General features: G+C 36.7%; 1 protein-coding gene across 3 annotated transcripts in view; it reads left to right on the top strand.

Moving 5' to 3' along the window:
- The window catches only part of NAV3 (neuron navigator 3), a 314,747-nt gene that overhangs the window by 220,698 nt on the left and 67,783 nt on the right, over nt 1–26,266 (top strand). For all 3 annotated transcript variants that reach the window (XM_087814524.1, XM_016199414.2, XM_016199413.2), the window contains exons 13-20: nt 8,838–8,970; nt 9,618–9,888; nt 10,816–11,524; nt 13,555–14,043; nt 18,497–18,538; nt 19,904–20,064; nt 21,891–22,079; nt 25,799–25,851. In XM_087814524.1, coding sequence (XP_087670650.1) covers nt 8,838–8,970; nt 9,618–9,888; nt 10,816–11,524; nt 13,555–14,043; nt 18,497–18,538; nt 19,904–20,064; nt 21,891–22,079; nt 25,799–25,851 — 2,047 coding nt within the window. The remainder of the gene's footprint in view (nt 1–8,837; nt 8,971–9,617; nt 9,889–10,815; nt 11,525–13,554; nt 14,044–18,496; nt 18,539–19,903; nt 20,065–21,890; nt 22,080–25,798; nt 25,852–26,266) is intronic.

Genomic DNA, 26,266 nt, shown 5'->3' with positions numbered 1-26,266 from the left:
GCATATCTGCTTATGTCATTTCATTACTTTAAACTATGTGATGACTTTCTGGTGCACTTCTAAGGAACTTTAATTTGTTAAAATTGTCTAGGAGATCATTCTAGGGCTGCCCTGCCTTCCTTTCCAGCCTCAGAACTTACACTTTCCCCTTTGCCTCTAGCACTAGTCCCATTGGTCCTTTGACTTTTGTTGCTCCCAGGTCTTTACACTCCCCACCTCCCCTTCCTTTATTGCTTTCTCCACCCCTTCAACAAATGGTTTCTTCTCTTCACCTTTCAGCTGTCTAACTAATACCTATTTAAAATTACCCCCTCAAAGAGGCAGTTTTTTTATTCGTCCAGGCATAGTAAGCTCCTCTCATTGGTGTTACTCTCAGTTCGTCTCATTGGTTTGTCATGTATTGAGTTAATTTCCCAAACATCGAGAACCCGTCATGGGTCAGGTGCCAGCTGGACACAGACTATGAGAGAAAAGCCACTCCCCTTGTTCTCATTCATGAAACTGTGGCCTAAACAGCTTTGTAAGCAGACAGACTACAGTACCTGGAAGCGCACTAGTAGTAAACACAGACATGGAAGAATTAAAGTTTCCTTGGAAAGCATGGAAGGATTCACAGAGGAAACAATGTTTCAGCTCGATTCTAAACCAGTTGTTCAAACTCCACTAGATGCACAGTTACTGAGCAGCGGCAGGATGAAGCACCTTTGAAGGTAGAAGGAAATTACTTTTTAAAATTCAGTAAAAAATCACATATATTTTGTTGGTTGAAAGGAATATTTTTAACATAATATTTTTAGCATATTGATATTTTTATATACTTAGTTTCTTCCAATTCAAAAGTCTCTCTTAATGCTTTATTTTTCTTGGTAACAGAATGTTTTTCTAGGGAAATGCTGAATAAACCTTTGTGAAATATACTACGTTGCTTTTATCAATGGCCCTGAAAATAATACATAATTTACACTCAGTGGCTGCAGTGCTCAGACTTGACAAGCAGTATATTATGTTTGCTGATAAAAAAGGTACTGAGTGGTTTTGTGCTCATTTAGTTTTGGGGAGAAAATCATTGATTTAAAATATTGTTACCAAAGCATAAAGCCTAGCCAGTTGATTCACAGTATTATTTTTATTATTGCAAAGTCATTGTGTATAAATAATATTTTAAAAGGTATCTACATCTTCTTATGTTTATTATTTAAATTGCTGTAAACAATGGAAATGATAAGCAGAGCTATCCTGGAATGTGATAGGATTTTTTAAAGTGGTACCTACATTTTTTTAGGCAAATGTTATCTTCCCCTAGAAACAAGAAGCATATCCAGAAGTTTTTAAAAATGATCTCATGGATTGCTAAGGTTATTTAATTTTTCTTTTTTATGAATGATATTAGTCTTAAGAAATATTTAGTAAAATTCTTAGAACTTATACTTTATCATATATTATTATGTTTGCTAATTTTTAGGTTGCAAGAGAACAAATTATTTTTCTTAGTATGTCTGTCCATGAGAATTTTGACATTGGCATGCCAGTGAAATTTTAGGAGTTTATATCCCCTTCTAGCCTCTAGATATTTTGTTTCTGCTACCTCACTTATGTCTTTAAAAAAAATACCCATTTTATAATAGACACCTGTGGAATAAATGGCAATCTCCACTCATGGAAGTGTCTAACAGTGCCTTAATACATCAAGCCTACCATCCTGTATACTTGCTGAATGTCCACAGGACTCAAGCAGTTACATTATCTACCATTTTCTACCATTATCTACAATTTTTGTCAATGACATACTTCATTCCAGAATTTGTATTTCAATCATATATTAAACATATTGAATTTTCTTAACTTAAAAAAAAATTTTTTTTGTATCCTTGAGGTTCTTAAAAATGGCACCAAGTATATATGAGCTTTAATTTGGAACTCAGAGTGAGGGTGTGGTGGGGGAAGGGTTTAGGTTCAAGACCTGTCCAATACATCAAAGAGATGTGTAGAGGACTGAGGCCTAAGTGGGGGTGCATCCAGGAATCTAAAGCATGGCTGGGGATATAGAGTCCAGCCAGGTGAGTGCTATCGGCCTTGAGTATTGAGTGTATATGTTAAGGATCATTCTGAATGAGGGAATGAGACATGCTGGAGGAGGAACATTATGCTGTTGGACCATAGTTGGCATACTTGTTCCACAGGGTTCCCACAGCACTGGCCCCAGAACACTCAGATACTGACGGATATTATAATATTCACAGTTTGGTTTTTTAAATAATCGTGCAGTATGTAATCAAAGCATTCAAAAACATACACAAGCATTGTTTACATGGCTGTTTGTTATTTCAACTTTTAATAAAACAAGCTAACAAAAAAGTGAATTGTTAAAAGGTTAGGACTAAAGGTGTTTTTATAGAAATCAGACATAAAAATACTAAGTGTAGGAATTATTTATTGAAAGAAAATCTCTGTGGTTTAAATGGACATGTTGACCTGGCAATATAAGCTATCAAAGAGCTTGATTAGCCCTGGCCAGTGTGCCTCAGTTGGTTGAGCATCCTCCTGTGCACCGAAAGGTTGCAAGATTGCTGGTTCAATTCCCGGTGAGAGCACATGCCCGTGCTGCAGGCTCAGTCCCCAGTAGGGGGCTTGCAGGGGGCAATCGATAACATGTTTTACTCTCACATCAATGTTTCTCTCTGTCCCTTACTCTCTTAAAGTAAAAAAATAAAATTCGTTTTTAAAAAAGAGGTTGATTAGTACCTGCTATATGAAGTGCTGCACCAAAATATAGGAATGTGTTGGAAAATTACCTACAAACGGGGATAGCATTTTCCTCTGGAATTAGTTTTAAATATGCAAAATTATTTAAGTAATTGTTTAGTTAATATTTCTGGATTCTTCATAAAAAGTAGAAAGAAAGAAAAAAGAACTTGAATATATGAGACATTTGTTTTCAGGCAGATCTGCTTCTAGGTATGAATCCAGAGGTGAAGGTGAGAGCCAAAGCTACAAATTTACAACCAGATAAATAAAATAGATCCCTGGTTCCACTGAGTGACTAAGCATTAAAAATATGAACAGTAAAAGATATGCCTTTTCTTACTATTCTTCTTAGAATAGTTAGTTATCTAATGTATACCCAAATTGTAATTTGCTAACAAGTGAGTTGATTTTTTTAAATTTTACATAGTTTTTTAAAAATTTTCTACAGATCTGAGTTTTAACATACATATCAAGTCATGTAACAGCCACCACAAATCTTCAACACTCCTAACCACTAGCAGTTACTGATCTGTCCTACGTATTTATAGTTTTGCCTTTTCTAAAATGTCACATAAGTGGAATATTCTTAACAGATTTATTCACAGTATTTCAAATGGGGAAACAACCCAATGTGCAAATGCAAGCTATGTATATAAGATACGCAGACTTGTGTTTTATTGAGCTGTCCTAGATTGTTGAGAAAAACTTAGCAGAGTGATAGATCTGTAACTTGGAGGAGAAAGAGACCTTTTATAAGGCACCTAGTCAAGAATTCTTAGCTCATCTTAATGAAATTAAAAAAGAAAGGATGGAAAAATATATTGATGAGGTATGAGACCATGTGAGTAAATTATCTTTTTTTTTCCAGTAAAAACCTATGTTCTATGAAGTTTTTTCAACTTAATTAAATGTGCCATAATAAATAAGATTAACTGATTAATTGCATCCTGGCTAGGGAGAATTCTGGTATCTGAAAAATCAAAGATGAATGTCAAAATCACAGAACTTTAAGATTAGGAAAATAATGTCATCAATCAAAACTTCCTCTTGTAGGATTACTTAGCAAAGAAATATGATGAACAATTTTTTTCTCAAAATCTACATTTATTGGATACAATCCAATTTAACATTACTGGCTACAAGTAGCACTTTCAAAAGTAAAACTTTCATTCATTTAACAAACATCTACTAACCATCTATTCAATAGCAGACACCGTGTTATATGCTAGGATTATAAAGATAAATAAAACACAGTCCCTGACTTTAGGTAATTCCAATTATGACCAGTAAGATATAAAAGCACACACAAAAATGGTTATAATAGGTGTTTATGCTTACAATACAGTGATTAACATAGACTGTATCTGATCACTCCACAATGTCCCTATCATGAAGAATTTCTTTAACTCTTAAAATAAGTTCTGGTAGCTCTGCCCTGCATGCATTTAACATTCACCTCTATTATTGCACCTCTGTATTATAATCATTTGTTTAAATGTTTGTGCTCCACAGTAAACACAGTTCTTCAGGGAGAAGAGTTATCATTTATTCATCACCTAATGAATAAGAGCATATGCTTACTAATAGCTTTTTGGAAGAAGAGACAAGCAAGGTCAGTCAAGATGTGGGATAAAAGGGTTGGCTGTGTTACCTATAGCTGAGGTGGATTTTCAAGGATTAGGGACAACTTGACTAAGAATGGAGCTACGCAAGCGAAGAAAGGTAGTAACACTAATATTGTATAGCCAAAGAATGAACAAGAAATGTAAATAACTGAGATGGAAAAGAATTTTTGAAGATGAATGATGTAATCTAGGCCGAGTGAATTTGAGATGTTGAGAGGACATCCTTGAGAAACTGCCCAGCAGAAGGCTGGAAATGCTGACCTTGTAGTCAGGAAAGAAGTCTGGCTTAGAGATGTGAATGAGTGTCATGATCATGGGAGGGATATCGAAGTTGTGGAAGACTAGGAAGTTTCCAAGGAAGAATGTCTGAGGTGAATTAAGTTCTGAATATTGGTGAATTCAGAAGAAGCCCAAGGAAGAGGATTCTGAGGACTCTGGTAAAGTTTGCAGAGAGCCTGAGGATCTTTACTGATATATTTCAGGAGAGAGGGGTGAGAAGGTGGTAGGCAGGGGAGCATATTACTAAGCAAGCTCTGAGACATAATCCCTGGATTCAGATTTCAGCACCATGATGGGATCTTGGGCATGTCATTTAACCTACCTGAACCTCTTTTTCTTTGGAGTGTCTATCTCATAGATTTGTTTGGGGATTAGGTCGTGTTAGAAGAGTAGAACACATAGTAGGCATTCAATTCATGGATGCCATTGACCTCTGTGGAAGCAATTTCAGTCAAGTATTAGGAGCAAGATCTTAGAATCCATAGGAGAAAGAGAGAAATAACACTATGCCTTTGGAATTTGAAGAAAATTACTTTTGGATAAAACAAAATTCCTAAGTAGCCCTGAGAAATCACCTGAGGTTAGATGACTTGAACCTATAGGCATTGTCATTATAATTAGTTTTTTACATATAATAAATATATATTATTATTATATTAGTCATTAAAATTAGTTGACTTTCTTGTCATTTTCAAAATAAGAATGGGTCAGGACAGATATGGAAGACTTTTAGGGTGGCAAGAACTAGAATATAGTACTGATTTGCCTGGCTGGTGTGGCTCAGTGGTTGAGCAGCAGCCTGTGAACCAGGAAATCACGGTTTGTTTCCCAGTTGCGGTCTAGATCCCCAGTTGGCAGCATGCAGGAGGCAGCTGATTGATGACTCTCTCTCATCATTGATGTTTCTTTCTGTCTCTCTCTCTCCCTTCCTCTCTCTGAAATCAATAAACACATTTAAAAAAAAAAAAAAAAAAAGGAACATAGTACTGATTAGATTGTCATTTTAAGGACACTTTTCCTCTAGTATTTTTGGATCCTGGATCATTTGGTAAAAAGCTTAGTGGAATAAAATACACAAGAAGACTTAAAAATTTATAATAGAAAGTATCTATACATACATATGACAATTAGGAATTAGTAGATTTTAGAGTACTGAAAGTATAGAAAATGTGATCCAAAAGTGAGAATGTAGAATTTGAGACCTTAGAGGTGAAGTGATTTGAGGAGAAGGCAAGATGTAAGGTATTACAAAATCATTCAAGTAAGTGATTTCATTTGCTTCTCACACCGTCCTGTGAGATGGGAAAGTCAGAACAGCAAGTTTAAGTAAATATACCAGACATGCACTTCTATTTATATCATTTATATGAACACAAAGGTGTTGTGTTCACTTTAAACTTTAAATGGTTTTAAAGCAGGACCTACATGGTTGTTATGATTCCAATAAGAGTCGTTGCATTTAACTTCCTAGTCACTGATTCACACTGATAGAAGCTATTATTGGAAATATTGATCTCTGTCTCCTTGCCAGAGAAATGGCCACTGTAAAAATACTCATTAGAAATTTTACTCTTTTGTTTAATTTTATTATTTGAATGCAGAATATACTGTGTGCCAAGCATTCCTTTAAAATTCACTTTATATAAGTGTGACAAATTACCTCCATAATTGCTTTTCTCTTAATCTCGTCGAAACATAAGACTTTTATTCAACATTTAGGTGTTGGTCATTGCTCTAAATAGTAGAAATTCAAAGGAAAATTACACATACTCTATACCTAGAAAAATCACAGGCTAATGGTCCATTTAGATCTGTTTTTATTGATTTATTAAACAATGGGCCAGATCCACTCCTGTACAACTGTACATGGCATCATGGCAGTGAAGAGGAGAGCTAACTAATCCATCCTGGCAGCAGAGAATAAAGAGTCTTCCTAGAAGATGTGTTACAGAGGTAAGGATTGGTTAGTCAGGTAGGCAGAGGGGTAGCTAGAGCAACAGCAAAGGTTGGAAATAATGTAATGGTGATGGGATCTGATGTGGTTCTAGGTCAAAGTTCAGAAAGTGAAGCGGGCACATGAAATGTTGACACTGAAGCGTAGTGTGGAGCTATATAATGGAAAGCCCTGATGACTTTTTAAGAACCCTGGACGTTGCTTTAAACTGGTGGTCATTAAAATGTGTATACTTATATTCATATAATGTATATGTATGCATTACTGTGAGAAGATAGTATATGTATTATACAACATATACAGATATGAAAAAATGTAAAGGATAGAGTAAAGGAATAATAATTTTTGAAAACTGCAGAATCTGCTTTGGCTAATGTAAGGAATTATAGGATATTAGAAGACTCTCTGAAGTTCTGATATGATTGGAAAAGCAGGCTCTTTGCATGCTCTTAACCAGCCATAGCCACAGGGCATCGCTCCTTCCTCCACTGGGCACCTCTAACACTTGGCCAGATATCTGCCACTGCAGATAGAGAAGAACCGCAGGACTCTGCTGTGTTCCCCAGAAGATTGTTTTTCTCATTTTCTCATTTGTGACTTTCTGGGAACATATGACAGACAAGCCCTGTGTTGCATGCATATCTCTCAGGCAAAATGGAAATGCGAGTGTTTTTGTATTTTGCCTTGGGAAGGTAAGACTCATAATGTGGGAAATTATCTAAAATGATGTAAGGAGAGTATTCAAAAAATGTGAGTAGCCACAAATGACAGATATTTGTGACAGTGATACAAAATACCCCTTTCCTCTCATGAATAATACAGTTATTATTGATAATAATCTGATTTATAAATGCCTTTGGTAATATTGATACTTTATGCCATTAGTACCTAGTATCTCAAACCAAAATACACACCTAAGGAGGTATCACATTAACAATATTTGCTATAAATTCAAATTTCAAATTTTCTTCTTGGTAATTACTTTTCCAGTTGGTTTTGTATGTGATTGCAATGCATCACTATTATTTTGAATTTATGTGACTCGTAAAGTACACATACCGGAGAAAGAACAGCATCAGTTCACCATTCTTTGTGGTTTGCTTGTGCTTTCCTTATGGGTATTCTCTTCAATGTGTGGATTATTTGCAGGAGGTCCTTTAAGCCACCTAGGCATTTTGTGAGACTTCACTTTTGTCTCTATCTGATATCCGTATCCAGTGTGCACGAATTCATTTAATAGAGCACAGGTGAGCAGCAGCACTACATCACAGTAGACTGAGAACCACCCAGTAAATGAGAGGACCGTGGTTTACCCCTTTGCACTCTTGAGTCCCATTCTCCTTCGGGTGACCCTGCTCCATCCTTACTTCCACATCATATGACACATTGACTAAGTTAGCTTATGTGCTTGAATATTATGTGCCATGTTAGCTTATACATGAATATTTATATCACGTATTTTATTAATTCTTCTCTGGATCAAAATCAAATATGTTCAGAATTTTAGCATTTTTTTAATACCTCAGTGGGTTCCCCATGTGCCCCCCAGGGCCGGAACACTCCATTTGAGAATCTACTGCTTTGGTAAAGAGAACTCTTTGAAGAGTGTTAAGGAGGGGAGTCACATGGCCAGATGTGAACTTTAGCCTGGAAAGTTGTATTAAGAAAGACCAAAGGAGAGATTGTACCAGCCAGAAAATGTGAGGTATGAAAAGAGATATTCATATGATAGAATGAATCTCAATATTCAAGATTTGGTGAATGATTGGAAGTAGTTACTAAGGTAGGACAAAGAATGAAGGATGACTTTATGGTTTCTGATTAAAGCACGGTTTTGTTTTGTTTTCTTTATAATTAGAATAAAGGGTGTATTCTTAGATGCTATGTGATTCCTGGTTACTGTTTCAAGGGAAAAAAGTCATCCTTAATGGTATTCTTTCCTGATAACATGTAATATTTGTATCAGTGTTTTCATTCAGCCTATAAATATTCCCCTGGGACCTGGATCTACTCTAGACACTGATTCTTTGCAAATATTAGATAAGGTTATTCTCAGGTCTGCATTCACTTCTTATTAATATTATTTTCCAAAAATGGAAAGTGAATAATTTTTCATCATAAGGTTAAAAGAAAGGATTGTCTTCTCAAAGCGTGATAAAGGTCACATGTAAATGAAATGACTTGCATTGTGCATCCCGTGTGGAGCTCACTGCTGCTGCATGTCTTGTCTTTAGCTGGGATGACAGCAGTTCTGTGAGCAGTGGTCTCAGTGACACCCTTGATAACATCAGCACCGATGACTTGAACACCACGTCCTCAGTCAGCTCTTACTCCAACATCACTCTACCTTCCAGGAAGAACACTCAGGTGAGACTTACCTGCTTTCTTTTTCCAGTGCTTCTGCCAGATTTTACCCCAAATTATTGTATATTAGAACTAAATATAGCATAATCTCTTAATCTGAAATAATTGCATAATCTAAACAGCTTGTGTATAAATATATATTTCCTATTGATTAAAAGCCAACACAGAAAGATTTATGTTGCCATAACTCTTTATAATATCAATATATTTGTTTAAAATCTAAAAAATATTTGTCTAATTTTGAATAGTTCTTGATCAATTTTATATATATCTTTGAAATAAATTACTGAATCTCTTGAGGATGGTAAATCAAGAATAGATATTAGATAATTAAGTTTTATCTTGTCTTACTTTTCCTTGTTAGATTTGACATAGAAAAAAATTTCTTCCTCTCTAGAGTGTTTAATTGCGTTTTTTCTGCACATATATTTATTCTGACATTCTCTAATATGTACAGGTGAGAATTATGTGGCTAAAATTAGTAAAACATACATGAAGACATAAAAAAATAGAGGAATTTTTGCAATTCTTTTGAAATATAAATCAGCACTTTTTTTTTTTTACCAGTTAACTAAAAGTAAATTCCAGTGCCTTATTCACACGTTATAGATTTTTCTGCACAAAGTTTTTCTGTAATGTTTTCTTAATAGCTGAAGACAGATTCAGAGAAACGTTCTACCACAGATGAGACCTGGGATAGCACTGAGGAGCTGAAAAAAACAGAAGAGGACTTTGACAGCCACGGGGATGGCGGTGGCAAGTGGAAGGGTGTGTCCTCAGGACTCCCTGAAGACCCTGAGAAGGCAGGGCAGAAAGCCTCCCTGTCTGTTTCCCAGACGGGTTCCTGGAGAAGGGGCATGTCTGCCCAGGGAGGGGCACCACCCAGGCAGAAAGCTGGGACAAGCGCTCTCAAGACCCCTGGTAGGCTTGCCAACTGGCAGCTGTTACCTAAAAGTGTTTTAATGTATTGTTTCCACTTGATCTTTCTTCCCTTGAATAATAGCTTTCTTTTTTATTAAATGATATTATTCTTCATATAGTTAAATACTTTTCAGGGTAAATTTCACACACTTTCCCATGTAAATCCACATGTCTATAACAACCTAGGCATTCTCCAGGAAGCACTGTCATAATTGGAACGATTGAGTATCTTTCTTTTGCCACAGTCATTTCTCGTCATGTGGGAATAAAATAAGGCTATCTAATAAAAAATAATTGCTTTCCTTCTGACTGCCTTATGAAAGTTTGGATTACTGTATTCATGTTAAGTGTGCCACAGAGGTTCACTACCAACTGTGAGAGAAGATTGATCACATTAATCTACGGGGTTAGAATGCAAGAGATTTGAAACATGATTTATGAATTAAACTTTGTGAAAGAATTCTTCGAAATTGCACCGTCCTTTTTTTAAAAATTAAGACTCTCTCCCTACTTTTTAAATGGTGCCTAATTTTAAATAGTGCCACCTGAAGTACTGGTGTAACAGGGTACTTCAAATGTAATCATCTCACAGATATTCAAATGAATTTGTTTTCTAATACTTAGCTTGCTAAGATGAAGTGCTATCCCTATAAAGGAACAGTTGTAAGATATAAAGCAATCGTAAATGGCAAAATTATGTGTTTTCAATTATCTCCTTGATCTCTCGCCACACTTGTCTAATAGCCCCGTTTTTGCAGCTTTTTACTCAACGTATTAGAGTGCTTGCCTTTTTAGATCTAAAAAAATGAATATTTAGGAAGTGAAGTAATATAAAGATATATTCACCTTAGACGCATTCTTCAAAGAAATATCATTATGAAATCAAAATGTGCAGGCAAATACATTTGTGTGTTTCTCATTAATCAGGGAAAACCGATGATACCAAAGCTTCTGAGAAAGGGAAAACTCCCCTGAAAGGATCCTCTCTGCAGAGGTCTCCTTCAGATGCAGGAAAAAGCAGCGGAGATGAGGGGAAAAAGCCCCCCTCGGGTATCGGAAGATCAACTGCCACGGGATCTTTTGGGTTTAAGAAACCAAGCGGAGTAGGATCATCTACCATGATCACGAGCAGTGGAGCCACCATCACGAGTGGATCGGCCACGCTGGGTAAAATTCCCAAGTCCGCTGCCATCGGTGGGAAGTCAAACGCCGGGAGAAAAACCAGCCTGGACGGGTCCCAGCACCAGGACGACGTGGTGCTCCACGCGAGCTCCAAGGCCTCGCTGCAGTACCGCAGCCTGCCCCGGCCCGCCAAGTCCAGCGCCGGCGGCATTCCTGGCCGCGGGGGCCACCGCTCCAGCACCAGCAGCATCGACTCCAACGTCAGCAGCAAGTCGGCCGGCGCCGCCACCTCGAAGCTGAGGGAACCCACCAAGATTGGGTCAGGGCGCTCCAGTCCCGTCACTGTCAACCAGACGGACAAGGAGAAGGAGAAGGTAGCCGTCTCAGATTCAGAGAGTGTTTCTTTGTCAGGGTCCCCCAAGTCCAGCCCCACCTCTGCCAGTGCCTGTGGAACACAAGGGCTCAGGCAGCCAGGATCCAAGTATCCTGACATCGCCTCACCTACATTCCGAAGGTAAGAACGGGTGACATGATGCTGGCGAAGTACAAAATGCGACATCTCAAGATGTGTATGTGTATATATGCGTAAGTCTATACACACACACAATTCATGTATATGTGTGTGTATATATACATACACCAACATATTCTAAAACACGTGTATCTTAGATTCTTTTATTCAGTTTTTTTAGTACAATGAGTTTTAAGACGCTGGTCATATAATTAGCTAGCACCAAAAAAAAATGGTGCTTATTTTGAAAAATGCTCAAACTTTCCAGTTTTACTACCATTATTTACTATTATAGTAATTGCAACACAAACACCATTTATAAAAAAGTTAAATGCAGGGAGCAATACTGAGAGGTAGTGGAAAGATAAAGAGCTCGTAAATATCCATAGATTTTCATCTCTTCTTTCCACAATTTAAAGCAAAACAAAATAGATTTTTATGACTTTTGTTATCCTTTTTGCAATGTTTATTATCTTGCTGGCTCTTGATGAGTTAGTTGATGATCATGAAGGTAGATGGGGTTGTGCTCCTTCTAACAGATTACCTTGGACACATGTATGTACTACCGTATCTTGACCTATTTTGAAAATTAAGGCACATTATGATTGAAAGGATTCAAAAGCATTCGTGTGTTGGGTGTAGGATCGCAACTAAGGAATGAGCTAGGTTTCCTAACTCTTCATCAGCTTTCGTTGGCATGAGTCTGGTAAGAATGGCTTGGTTTCTGCACTGGGACTGTCTTTGTTATTGAATATGTGGAGTTCTGCTCTGAGATACCACTGTTTTTAAATACTTATATGTTCTAAGTATAATACATACAGGAAAATACATACAGTTAAGGACTTGGGACAATAGTTAAACCTCTGTGGGTCTGTTTCCTCATCTCTGAAATGATAGAGTATGATTTATAGTCTATTGCATGTTAAGTATTTTTAATGTTTGTTTTTATTATACTGATTAAGTTGGGGGGAAGGTCTTAAAACATTTATATTTCAAGCAATCTCTGATACATGATTGTTTGAAAAACCTGGAGGGTGTATTCCTCAGTAGACATATTAATCCTGAAGAACTGGCTTTTTAAAATGTTGATTCTCATTGGAAAGAATAAACTATGGCTCATAGTGAGAGTAAATATCTCCATCACTTAAGTAAAAGCCAATAGTGCCCTCCAGTGGCCCATTACCTATGAAACAATTTCTCATATTCGCCGTAAAATATTTCACTATAGGAAATACGGATTTCATCACAACTTAATTAGTAATCATTATGCCATTACTTCATGTCACTTTATTTCCATACTTACATAAATTTGGTAATATCATCTTCATTTACAAAACTAAAATGTTTTCTGAACTAAGCTCCAACACCTAACTCAGCACCAGCTATGTTTCAAATCACTAACAAAAATATGCCTTTGAAATGCCCTGGCAACTGACATAAAACCCTCTGGCCTTTCTTGGGGAAAATGCAGACAAGCTGACGTGTTGCCAGTAGTGTCTCATATTGTTTCTCACCAACTTCTCCCTGCCAGTCACCCAGACCACCAGCTATGCAACGTAACCTCCCAAACCTCGCCTTACGCATTCTTTCTAGATTTTGAATAAAATGTTAAAAACGGGGAGAAAAAAAAAATGTTCCTTATGTACTGAATGCGTAGAAGTTGTTTCATGACAATGGTTCTGTAAATAGGTAACAGCCAATACAGTCAAACAGCTCAATTTTCGTCAAAGACTCTCCTGCTTGCTGCAGTTGTGAAAGCCAGGGATTTTCGTGTCTGGTTGACGTCTGCTTTGCCCACTTCCCCCCGCCCCCTGGGTAGCAGCCCAGGGTGGACTGACCCTCACGGTGACAGGCGCGCTTCTGAGCGGCAGGTGAAAAAGCTCAAGCTTATGAAGGTCATTAACACGGAGACGGGGCGTGCTTGGGAGCCGGGCGCCCCCAAGCACGCTTGGCTCTGTGTACTGAACCCTGAAGATCACATGTGGATGTTAGTTTCTTGGAACAACTGAAGCTGTTATTTGTTTTTCTTTTAGGTTGTTTGGTGCCAAGGCAGGTGGCAAACCTGCCTCTGCACCTAGCACTGAGGGTGTGAAATCCTCCTCAGTAATGCCCAGTCCTAGTACCACATTAGCGCGCCAAGGCAGCCTGGAGTCACCGTCGTCCGGCACCGGCAGCTTGGGCAGTGCCGGCGGGCTGAGTGGCGGCAGCAGCCCTCTCTTCAGTAAACCCTCAGACCTAACCGCAGACGCTATAAGCTTAAGCCACTCGCTGGCGTCCAGCCCGGCTTCGGTCCACTCTTTCACGCCAGGCGGCCTCGTGTGGGCTGCCAACCTGAGCAGTTCCTCTGCGGGCAGCAAGGACACTCCGAGTTACCAGTCCATGACTAGCCTCCATACGAGCTCTGAGTCCATTGACCTCCCCCTCAGCCACCACGGCTCCCTGTCTGGACTGACCGCAGGCCCCCACGAGGTGCAGAGCCTGCTCATGAGAACGGGTAGTGTGAGATCTACTCTCTCAGAAAGGTGAGCTTCCCTGGAGGCGTCGGCGGAGCCCCTGCCCCCGCCGCCCTGCGCGATGCCGACCCCCTTGCCCGCGAGACCCCCGCTTCTGCAAAGGGACGTAAAATGGATGCGGCTGGGCCTTGCATTTACTGTTATTACCAAGGTTGCACAAGAACAAAATCTTCAAGGATAGGATAATTGGATAATTACGTTCCTCTCAATATGAATGCATAGACATATACCCAACAGGCAGCTGGGATAAAATTCAAAGCATGCATTTATGTATCAAATGGTGCCTCCTCAAGCCATTGGAACGATTTGGCGTAAGCTCCAGGACAACACAGCTAGCTCCTTATGATAATGTATGCGTTTTTAAAGACCAAATTTAAATCGATTCTGCAGTTACGCTCCGGGCAATATATTAAATTTGCTTTATTAGCACTTCTATGGAAGAATAATAAATGGACCACTGGGGAATCTTAGTTGAATTGGAAAAAAAATCAATTGTCAGATATGGATTCTTAGAGAAAATAATAGTAACACCAGTGACATGTTTAATAGGCCCCTTGAAAATATATCTTATTACAAGGTGTTTCCTGTTGATTTAACGAGTTACGGATTTTTTAAAATGAAAGTTAAGATCATAATGAGACATTTTTTTTACCTGATGCACTTACCAGAAAGCATCACTGTAGACCAAAATGGCTCTAGATTCTCTCCCCACAAAATTCCTTTCTCAGATATTTTGGCACTAACTCTTTCCCCAGGAAAATATCTTCAAACAGCCACTTTTTCCCCCTAATGAACTTAATGCTATTTGTTTCTTGGCACACCCAAAGCTTTTTTAAAAAAAAAACTCTTGGGCACATACCTTAATGGTGTTATTTGTGAAAGCACTACTAGTCACTGAAAATACCTGATGGCTTTCCCTAAACTTTTGTTCAATCTAGTACTGATGCTGATATATCACCTCTTTTCCAGACTTCCAGCCTTACTCCCAGAATCATTTTTTAAAACATCAACTAAAGCCAGTACCTAAACTCTCACTGCAGTGTACCAGTAGTCCCTTAATGTAAGATTTCCCATTACTCTTTCCTGTTTCTGTTGCCTTTGTGAAATGCAAAACCAAGAGCAAAACATTGCTTCTATCCCACTTACTTCCCACTCCCCTAACAGTGGTACGTGGACAGCCGTGCAAATGAGACTTGCCCTTGATAAGAGAATGTTAAAGCTAATTGTAACATTGATGCTTTATACTTCTTATGGTAGACTGCTACCTACCAAATACATTTTTTACTTATAAACAAAAAACTGCACCAGGAGAAACAAGACAAGCAGCTGGGTGACATTTCCCCTCTGGGTTTGTCATTATGGACAGCATGTAAATACCAAGTGCATACACAAAAACATTGGTATAAGTACTGTTGCATTTAATTTCTGATCTAAGAACTTAGGCTTCCTACAGCATCTTAGATTTCAGTTTTAGCACTTTGCAGGTTAATGGGTATCCTCCAATGTCATTTTCAAAACTTCTCACAAATAAATCAAATTATGTTGAAAATATATTAACAACCTATATTTTTAATTAATGTGTCCTAGTTTATGTACTGATATATGAGGAATCCAAATAACAGTTTTATAACCAAACCAAGTACATTGCAAATAAGTTATTCTTTATTAACCAAAATTACCCTCCAAAATACTGATTAATTTTTAATCATAAACATGACTGCAGAAATCAACAATTTAACCATCAACCTATTTCTTTCCCAGTCAGACATTAAAACTCAAAAGAATAATTAAATAGCTAATTTGTAAGCAGGTAACCCTCAAATCAAAGCAGACGATAAGTTGATAAGTTTATAGCTATAACATAAGTGCAATGTTAATACTTTACTTTGATCTGTATTTTAGCAGAAGTCAATATACATTTTCACTATAAAAATACACTGGCAACTATGCAGTTACTTATTCTCTTTAAGAAAATCTTTAACTGTTGTTCATCTTTGAAATAGACCATTTTTACAAATGAGAGTCCTCTAATATTGAAAACAACCAGATGAACAATTTTTCTAAAGTAAACTTTACACTAATTTCGAATAAGTGAATGTTTTCCCCATGATCCTCACTAAAATGTATTGATGACTCTTAAACTGTGAAAACTAAAATACCTTCATAGGTATAGTATATGATATATAAGTATTAATTAATTCCTCCCAGTAAATTACTACTGGTTTGAATTTTTTATATAAGAAGTTGTTCTTTTTCTTTCTTCAGAAGGAAATTGAAAGCAGTTTATTCTAATCCTTTAAAGTACATTCAAAAAAGTTTATGATCTATTGAAGAGGAAATTAGATCCTATCAGAGATCCTGGCTTAGTTATAGTGAAGCAGTCAGCAGAATATTGAGAATGCTAAGGAAACCAAAGTGCCATACCTGAAACAAGTGTGCTGCAATGTAAATATGTAAGACAAAGTAATCAGAGGCAGGTAATAGAGGCCAAAGTAAGCTCATGACTTAGCCTGTTCATCTACAGTATCTACTTTATTGATACTCATATGCTAGTACTATTAAAACAATTTTTCAAAAGACTTTAATTTTTGTTTCAAGCCCTCTTTATTATCTTTAGGAGAAGATAAAATATCATGAAATAATAAATAAACCAGCAATAAAATAACTTCTTTAATAATTTTCCCTTTAGCTGCTCTAGATCGTTGGTGGCCCTCAGGCCGTAACCAGTTTATGTTTGTTTTGTTTGTTTTGTTTTATGTGAACTAACCAAACTTGAAAAAGAACTTAAAGTAGTAACCAATTTTAGAAGGTTCTGGCTTGTCTTTAAATGTCAGATCTGAGAACACTGCTGTCACTATCCTGCACAGCATCTATTGGCTTTAGACAGACTATTGCCTAGAATCCCCGTTTCCAGGGCCTGCCTGGCCCTTGCAGGCACATGAGTTTGTGACGTTTCATGGTTTGTGGAAAGTGTCTACATCATAAAATCATTGATATTTAGATTCGAACAGACATTTCTACTTAAAGTTTTCACTTACATTGGTAAATTTAAATATATATATATATATTTATTTTTCTTTAAGTTTCCTGCATCACATAAACATATAATTTTTATACAGTTATAACATTGGTAAGACAGTGCCTATATTCAATTTCCTCTACTATGTTAAACTTTAACAAATTTTCACTCATGAAAGAGATAATCTTTAAAATGGCCTCTAACCATAATAGAGCTTTAACACAATGTAGCTGACATTTGGAGATTTCTGATATTTGTTCAGTGTGATAGCTTTTTGTTTGTTTGTTTATTTACAATACTAAAAAAACTCCTATAGTCAAGATATATATTAGAACTGGCCTCTACATAATATAATAATTACCTCATGTGGGCATTCCCAGAAAATACAGTTAAAGTTTTATAATGTCTTTGGATGCTTTCCATGGCAGTGCTAAATAATGGAGTACACACAGAAGAAAACATTTTAGCTTTGATTCTGAGTGATTCAATTTCAAGTCAATGTGAATTAAATTTCATTCATGCTGTATCATCCCCATTACGCATATATCCTGTGTGTTTAATTTTGATCATTTGAGATTCTAATGGAAGAGAGCTGTAATCCTGCAAATTCGAATTAATTGTATTACTTCATTATCCACATGCCAGAGATTATAACAGAAATCTCAAGACTTGTCCCATGTAGTTGCTGAAACCTTCTTCCTCTATTTTTAGAGGCCATTTCTCATTTTCTCTAGACACATTCTTTCACCCCTTTCTACAACCAATTGAGATTTTTTTTTTTAATTCCTTAAAATAGCGATAAAAATTATAGTCTTTTAAATACTTAATTTATAATTTCCAAAAAATGGCCTATAGTTTAATTTTATTAAAATATGTAAATAAATAATGGCAGATACATTATGTTTCAAGAAGATATTTATTATATATATATATTTTTTTTTATAGGGAAAGGGGAATAAGTCTGCCTTTATTTTTATTAAAAATAATTTGAAGACAATAATAAATATTAAGCAGTGTTTGTATCTTCCCTGCCCGTTGGAACTTGTCAATTCGAATTAATAGAGCAGACCTATCTCATTTCCACCTCTGTGATTCTCTTGCATAGCGGAAGTCTAGTCAGTTTCATGGGGAGGGAAAATCTACAGTCTATTAGGTAAATAGAATGTAGAGATGAATTATTCTAACATATGATTGAATCTTTTTTCTTATAATCCTGTCACTAAATTATAATTGATTGGAACTGGGTTAGAAAGGAGCTTACATGTGTTGCAACAGTAGACATATGGTCACCTTTGGTTGTCCTTTCCCAAAGAGTTAAGCATTAAATAAATGTTACAAAAAGTTTATTTTTTTGTAGTTCAAACAGAGAACCATTTTTGTTGGATGTATAATTTGGAAGTTTTGTTTACATTATGTCCTTAGGGCTTTTTTTTGTTTTAACAGCATACAGCTTGACAGAAATACACTACCCAAAAAGGGACTAAGGTATATATATTTCTCTCAGCACAATTGCTGCCTTTCTTTCTCTGTTGTTACTTAGACTTTCTGTGCTGTCTTTCTTTCTCTTTCTTTGTTTGTTTGCAATGAAGGACCTAATATTGAGGATGGTGTCACTTTTAATACTTTCTTAGGTCTGAAGAGTAGGTGAGGTGGCCCTCAGACAGAGATGCTCATACGGGACAAAACCCAAATTAAATCCAATATAAATACCATTTATGGGGGCAGTGACTTTGGTAGAATTCAGAACTCACTTCTGAAAATTAAAATAAAATTAACTTCCCTAATTTTTGCATCTTGGAGGCATATACTTACAAAACCTCAGATCCCATATAGTCTACAGATGTGGCCAGTTAATGTTGAAAGGATGCTCTAATTTGAAGCAAGGAAAATATATTTTCATCATCAGTGGACAAGTGTTGTAAATAGGTATGAATTTTTAATTAATCCTTTTGGCAAAGACTCAAGAGTTTTAATTTCTGTCTTTTTAAGAGTGCTCATACCTATCACATTAATTTAAATATGAATTAGCCTAATATTACATAATCTCAAAATAACTTACCATTTCATCATAAAAAATAAAATGAAAATTTAATCCATGGCCATCCATTATTGCACACTTTTATCTGCGGAGAAGTCAGAGAATAAACTACTAATGTTGCTATAAAACTGTGTGAACATAAGAAGTTGACTGCTCTTTAGTGCTGAGAATTACTCTGGTGAAAGTGAGTACTGGCCAAATTGATCTTTTCATCTTACCCCTTTTCTCTCCAGTTCCTTAGCAATCGCAAAGAGCTTGCAATTATTCCACTTCAAGATTTTGTTCCTGAGTGTGTTTTCTAATAAAGTGAGAGCATTCTCCCACCTTTAAAAAAAATAATAAAGATCCAGATACAATGTCAAATGGCTTTTAACCAAATAAATATTTTTCCTTATTAAAGAAAAAGAGCTGTTAATTTATGTTCCATTTCCTATGCCTCCCTGTGACCATCACTCCAATTCCCTTGTCCATCATTTTTAGTCTATGTTTTCGCCCTTTGCACACCCTCCTAAGCACTGTGCTTTTCAGTCCTTCTCAATTAACTTGGCTGTCTGCTCATTGTTTATGATTATCAACTACATATCTCACAAAAGCATAATTTTCTTTTCAAAATTCTCTCTTTTTTTCCCCCCTGTGAGAGTCAAACAGATGGTGTCAAATCATCTGGAAGAACTAAGCAATTATAATTCGACTCAGTCTGTTTGAGAATGTTGTCTAGTCTGAACAGTAAGCTCCTCTCAGTTGCTTTCTTGTCCTGCCGTTGCCTTGCCCCTTTACATGTGCTTAAGTGTCTCAGCTGTGCTGTTTTGCAGATACACCCCATCATCTCGGCAGGCCAACCAAGAGGAGGGCAAAGAGTGGCTGCGATCCCATTCAACCGGAGGGCTGCAGGACACCGGCAGCCAGTCACCCCTGGTCTCCCCTTCTGCCATGTCATCTTCTGCAGCAGGAAAATACCACTTCTCTAACTTGGGTAAAAGAGTCTAAAACATCAATTACATCTCACTCCTTTCACCACCCAGCCTCACAGGCGCCCTGGTATCTCTCTACAAAAGCTGTTCATTTACGGAAGAGATAAAGGCATCCTAATAGTCCCTTTTATTTGTGTGATTGCTTACTGTGCTTGAAATAATTTCCAAATATTATACAGTTTGTTGCTCATGACAACAGCTTCACATAGGTTGTTATTTTGCAGTCTAGGATCTGACCTGAAAAGAAATTCTACCCCTGGTAAGAAGCAGGGGCAACAGTTGATTCCAGAACACCGACTTCAAGCCTAGGGGTTTTCTCAGAGTCCTCTTAAAAATGAGTAAACCAGCTTGTATTTTCTTTAAAATGTTTTTTAAAATCCTTATGACAAAATTAATCAACTTGTTTGTAGAAAAATAGAAAGTATAAATAATTATTAAGAAGAAAGACTATGTGATTTTATGACTCCAAGATCATTTCTTTCACTATTTTAAAGCTAAAACTCTCCTTAAAAATGCATATGAGCCCTCGCCCATTTGGCTCAGTGGCTAGAGAGTCGGCTCGCAGACTGAAGGGTCCCGGGTTTGATTCCGGCCAAGGATACACAAGGATACATACCTCGGTTGCAGGCTCGATCCCTGGCCCCGGTCGGGATGCGTGCGAGAGGCAACCAATAGACTCCCATATCGATGTCTCTCTCTCCCTTCCACTCTCTAAAAACAATGGAAAAAAATATCCTCGGATAAGGATTTAAAAAATGCATATGAGAATTTCTATTAAGATAATACCCTGTGAACATTTTTGGATAAATACAATGAAAAATAACTAGCTTAATCTTTGGGTTACTTTGTGCTTAGTATCATTTGTATAAAATATAAAATCATTGATATAAACATCATAGAAAACATAGGGAAGAATGAAAAGAATCTAAGAAGTTTAAATATGCTAGTTATCTTTTAATAGATCCATTTTTTCCCATCCCAAATAAATTTTTGGATGAAACTTTATTTACTATTGATAACAATCGTGGTGAGGCATCTCAAACCTAGTAAGAGTCATTGTCATTTCCCCAGAGAGAGAACAATTGCCCAGGTTGCTTTTTCACCTTGCGTTATGGGTTACCATGCAGAAGATTTACTATCAACCTGTGACTTCCAGGTTCTATATATTTGACAGACCCCTCTGCACACAGAGTGATGTTTAAACACCCTTATATGGAAGTTTCTCTGTTTGTGCTTCCAAGGATCCCTCCACCTTGAATGACCTTCTACCCCACTCTCTCTGTTCACCCTTCAAACTATTCAGAATTAATCCCTTTCGTCTACACTCATGGAAACATAGAATCTGAGCTGGAAGAGACCTACATTGAAACTCAAAATGACTGAGAGTCTTTGCCTGGAATCTTTGAAAGGCTCTTCTTGGGAAATTTAGATTTTTTGTATTTTCATTTTGATTTTGATTTTCCCATTAAAGTGATACAGTCTTCTCAAAAAAGAAACCTGCAGACTCTAGATTGACAGTCTTTTCTTCATAGACTAGCAGAAAATACCATGTTATATTTCTAGCATGAACAGTAGAGGTAACTTGCTGGTTTTATTTAATATTATTTTAGAAACTGACATACTGCTTTCACAGAAGTGCTAGAAGAAAAGAGGTCCTTCACTGTAGCTGTCATTGAACATTTCAGAGGCAGACTCTTGGATTACCTTAGATAGGGACACCCTATAGCTTCATGTTTCCATAAGAACTGGAATAACATTTTCACTTTCAACCTGCTATTTTCATCACCCAAGCCACAGAATAATAGGCTGTGTGTGCTTTGTTTTTCAGTGAGCCCAACCAACCTGTCTCAGTTCAACCTTCCCGGGCCCAGCATGATGCGCTCAAATAGCATCCCAGCCCAAGACTCTTCCTTTGACCTCTACGATGACTCCCAACTCTGCGGGAGTGCCACGTCTCTGGAGGAAAGACCACGTGCCATCAGTCATTCAGGCTCCTTTCGAGACAGCATGGAAGAAGGTAGGTGTGGAGGGAAATAAAGATGAGGTTACTTTATTTAACTGAGATGAAAACTATCACATCACTCATATCACAACAATTCCTGAAGAGTAAATAAATAAGTGCAACTCTTATTTGAAGAGCCCTGAGCTAGAAGAAGTTTTAGTTTGCACTACTTTTTTTTTCTTCATGCATTTGGAAATATGCCAGAAATCATTTAGATTAATAATGGGCTATAAAATAGTTCAGAATAAATTCTCATACAAAAATTTACATAGTTTTAGAGACTACTTAACTTAATGTATCAAATGTCAGAGTAATCATTTTGTTTGACATCTCAGTTAAAGGGCCATAAAGAAATATGAATCAGAAAAATTATCTTATGAAACTATCATGTGCTGCCAGCTTGCTTTCTCAGAAACTCCCTCTTGTGTTAGTTTTCATTATATCATTTTTAATTCATATTTTGCTTTAAAAGTTACATTTCCTTATTTAATGTAATAAAATTCTCACCTCTCCTAGTAAATATCTTTTTAATTGTAAAGTTCTGTATGAACACTTTATAATAAATCTTATTTGAAACACTTAGGAGGCCTAATTGATTTTTAAATGTATATAAATTTTTTAAACTCTATAACCTAAAATATCAAAGTTGATAATATTGGGAAATTTTCCTCTTTGATTTAACGATTGATTTTTAAATACATATAAAGGAAAAATGTGGCATTCAGATTATAAAACAAATCAGTTAAAGATAAAAGTAAATGTAGAAGTTCAAATAGATTAGAATAAAATAAAACATTAAATCAGCCATAGTCTCCTACTCCTTAATAATTATGTATAAAAGAAAGGACCCCAGATCTTGAAATATACTAAGGCTTAAGCCTCTGGCTATCCATTTATTTGTGGTATGAACATTGAGCAAATTTCCTAAGTTTATTACCTCTAATTTCCACATCAATAATCTTGCAGGTTTGTCATGAGAATGAAATTAAAGTAAAGAATAGTTTTGTTCCTTTCTCCGTTACCTCCCTACCTTCTTATTTAAAGTGTCTCTGACTGAAAGCTTAGGCAGCTCTGAAAATTAGCTCATGGTGTTCAGGTCACCTCTGTGTATTTAACATGCTGGCACTAAAAAAAATTCACCACAGTTGCCACAGCTTTTTGGGATAGTAACCAAACCACTGAGTTCACCATGACAAAGGGTGAATTCTTCCTTGAGAGTCTGCTGATTACTGCAGTGAAGATAGGAAAAAATATAACTAATCTGCAATGTTGTCATTGCTTTCCTGAAATGGCTCTATCGCTCTCTTCATAGGCCTCCTAACTTGATAAGCATACTGATGGATTTCTAGACTGCCTCCTTTACAAAGAGAATACTGTTCACATGCTGGGAATTTCTGGCCTTCCATTTATGAGGATTGAATAATCTGAATTTCTGAATGCCAGCCTGAGTGGGCAAGATGCCTTTTTGATGGCCATGTACTGAATACTGAACTATTATAATTCTTGAATTATGGTCTAGAGTTGAGAAATTACTGGACTAGAGAGATAGAAGGAAGTTTAATGAAGTACTTCTCAGTGCTCACAGGAAAGATGAGGTAACTAAGCCACAAACTATAAGGTCATAGACCTATAAATATGAAGTGATCCTAAGTAATCACATGGCAGAAATACTGTACAAGTAGCAGAAAAAAGGCTGAAAATGGGATGTCCTGATTCATTGTCCACCTTCCTTCTGGTATACCACACTAGTTCATACCAGGTTGAAAGAATGTGCTTTTAAAAACCAACCAACCAAACAAACAAACAAAAAAAACTAACATTTTGCATATCTCACAGAAAGGTAGTATTTGCATTTTTCCCTCTGATCTCTCCACACAGGTTGTAAGCACCTCCCACGTGCTCTCACACTACCCAATACATAGTCTTGATAGTATTTATATTCCTCTGTTGTGATTATGTTTTTAGTTGTGTATCTTTCTACTTCCTTTTCAGCTCCTAGAATAGTGTCATTCATTTTTATAGTCCCAGGATCTAGTAAGGGCCTGTCACATTGTATACACTCAATTAATGTTTATTTAATAGATGAATAAGCAGAGATAACTTAATATTATACCACAATGAGAAAAGAAAAGACTTTTCTACAAATATAATTAAGCACAACTTTATTTTCATTTTGGGCTTAATACATTGGACGTGCAGAGATATAAAGCATTCTGTTAATTGTTTGAGATGGTATTTTGATATACCTAGATAAAAGACAGTATGCAATTTCCATTCTTTTTTTTTTTAAATTTATCTTTATTGTTGAAAGTATTACAGATGTTCCCCTTTACCCTCATTGATCCCCTCCACCCTGCATCCCTCCACCCCCAGGCCTTCTCCACGCTATTGTCTGTGTCCATAGGTTATGCATTTATACATGTAAGTTCTTTGATTAATCTCTCCCCACCCACTCCCCCACCCCTGCCTTCCCTCTGAGATCCCTCAGTCTGTTCCATGCTTCTGTATCTCTGGATCTATTTTGTTCATCAGTTTATTTTGTTCATTAGATTCCACGTACCAGTGAGATCATGTGCTACTTGTCTTTCTCTGACTGGCTTATTTCGCTTAGCATAATACTCTCCAGTTCCATCCATGGAACTGGACAGCAATTTCCATTCTTAATTTCAGTGAGACACCACCTTGAAATAAGAAGTATTTTTCTATCATTAAAATTACAAAAGAAACAATAATTTTCCATTTTAAAAAATTTATCTTTATTGTTGAAAATATTACAGATGTCCCCTTTTTTTCCCCATTGACCCTTCCCCCCTGCACCCACTCCTTTCCCCAGGCCTTCACCACATTATTGTCTGTGTCCATGGGTTATGCATATGTGCATAAAATCTTTGGTTGATCTGTCAGAATGGCTCAATCAACAAATCAACAAATGACATGTGCTTGCTAGGACGCGGAGAAAGGGGAGCCCTAGTACACTGCTGGTGGAAATGCAGACTGGGGCAGCCACTATGGAAAACAGTATGGAGGTTCCTCAAAAAAATTAAAAATGGAACTGCCTTTTGACCCAGTGATCCCACTTCTAGGAATATATCCTAAGAATCCTGAAACACTGATCAGAAAGAACTTATGCACCCTTACCTTCATAGCAGCGCAATTTGCAATAGCTAAGATCTGGAAGTAGCTCAAGTGCCCATCAGTAGATGAGTGGGTAAAAAAGCTGTGGGACATTTACACCAAGGAATATTATGCAGCTATAAAGAATAATTCTCCATTTTAAAAAAAACATAATCAAGTTATCACAGAAAATGTTGATCTAACAAGTTGGATAAAATACTTCCCCAAAAATACATAGTGAAAAATATTGAAAATGCATATTTGTTGCATAAAAATAAAGTCAAATAAATAAAGTACATAAGGCTTTTTAAAGTTTATGGCAACTGTAGTTCAAGTTTTCATGATTTTCTGATTATTGATTATGTGAGAGTTTACCATAGCTTTCAGTATGTGCAAAACACCCCCTCTATAACATGATAAATAAGATACTTTAGGGGGTAAGTATGTGTCTTTCCATGTCTCAACGTATTTATGTCCAAAAAAAATGATGACAGACTTATTCTCCAGTTCTTTTGTCCAGCAGTTATTATTTTATTTCCCTGTTCTTCATGCTTTAGTCAAGACCTGGTGTTCCAGAGCAAATTCTGCAGTTTACCTTTTGTTCTTTTTGTTTTCTTCAGTTCATGGCTCTTCATTGTCGCTGGTCTCCAGCACCTCTTCTCTTTACTCCACAGTAAGTATTGACCATTAAGAAAAAGCTCCTGCCTTTGCCAAGCACACAAATGATTAAACAGACTGACATTTACACAGAAATTTCACAATGAAATGAGGGCTGTTGGTGAAATACTCTAAGCTCCTGCACACCCGAGAAGCTGGCAAGTACAGTAATAGCGCTTCTGTGGTCCACGTATGTGGGCTTCCGCCTGACTTTTGGGTTCTTGTTATAATCAATTTATGGAAGGAAAATGGAATTTCACAAGACCTGTTAAGATATAACTTGGAATTCCTGAAATCGTGTGCTGTGCTCTACCATATTTTATAATATTGGATAGTTTTCTTTGTTTGGTTCCCTGAGCCATGATTGTTCTACGGTATTTTTTTTTAGTTTGTTTTTTGAAAAGATTATGCCAAAGTGTAAAGGCCTCAGA

Source organism: Miniopterus natalensis, chromosome 2 (genome assembly GCF_054644295.1).
Source record: "Miniopterus natalensis isolate mMinNat1 chromosome 2, mMinNat1.hap1, whole genome shotgun sequence".
Lineage (NCBI taxonomy): Eukaryota > Metazoa > Chordata > Mammalia > Chiroptera > Miniopteridae > Miniopterus > Miniopterus natalensis.
The sequence above is the reverse complement of the archived record's forward strand: the minus strand, read 5'-3'. Positions and strand labels throughout refer to the sequence as shown.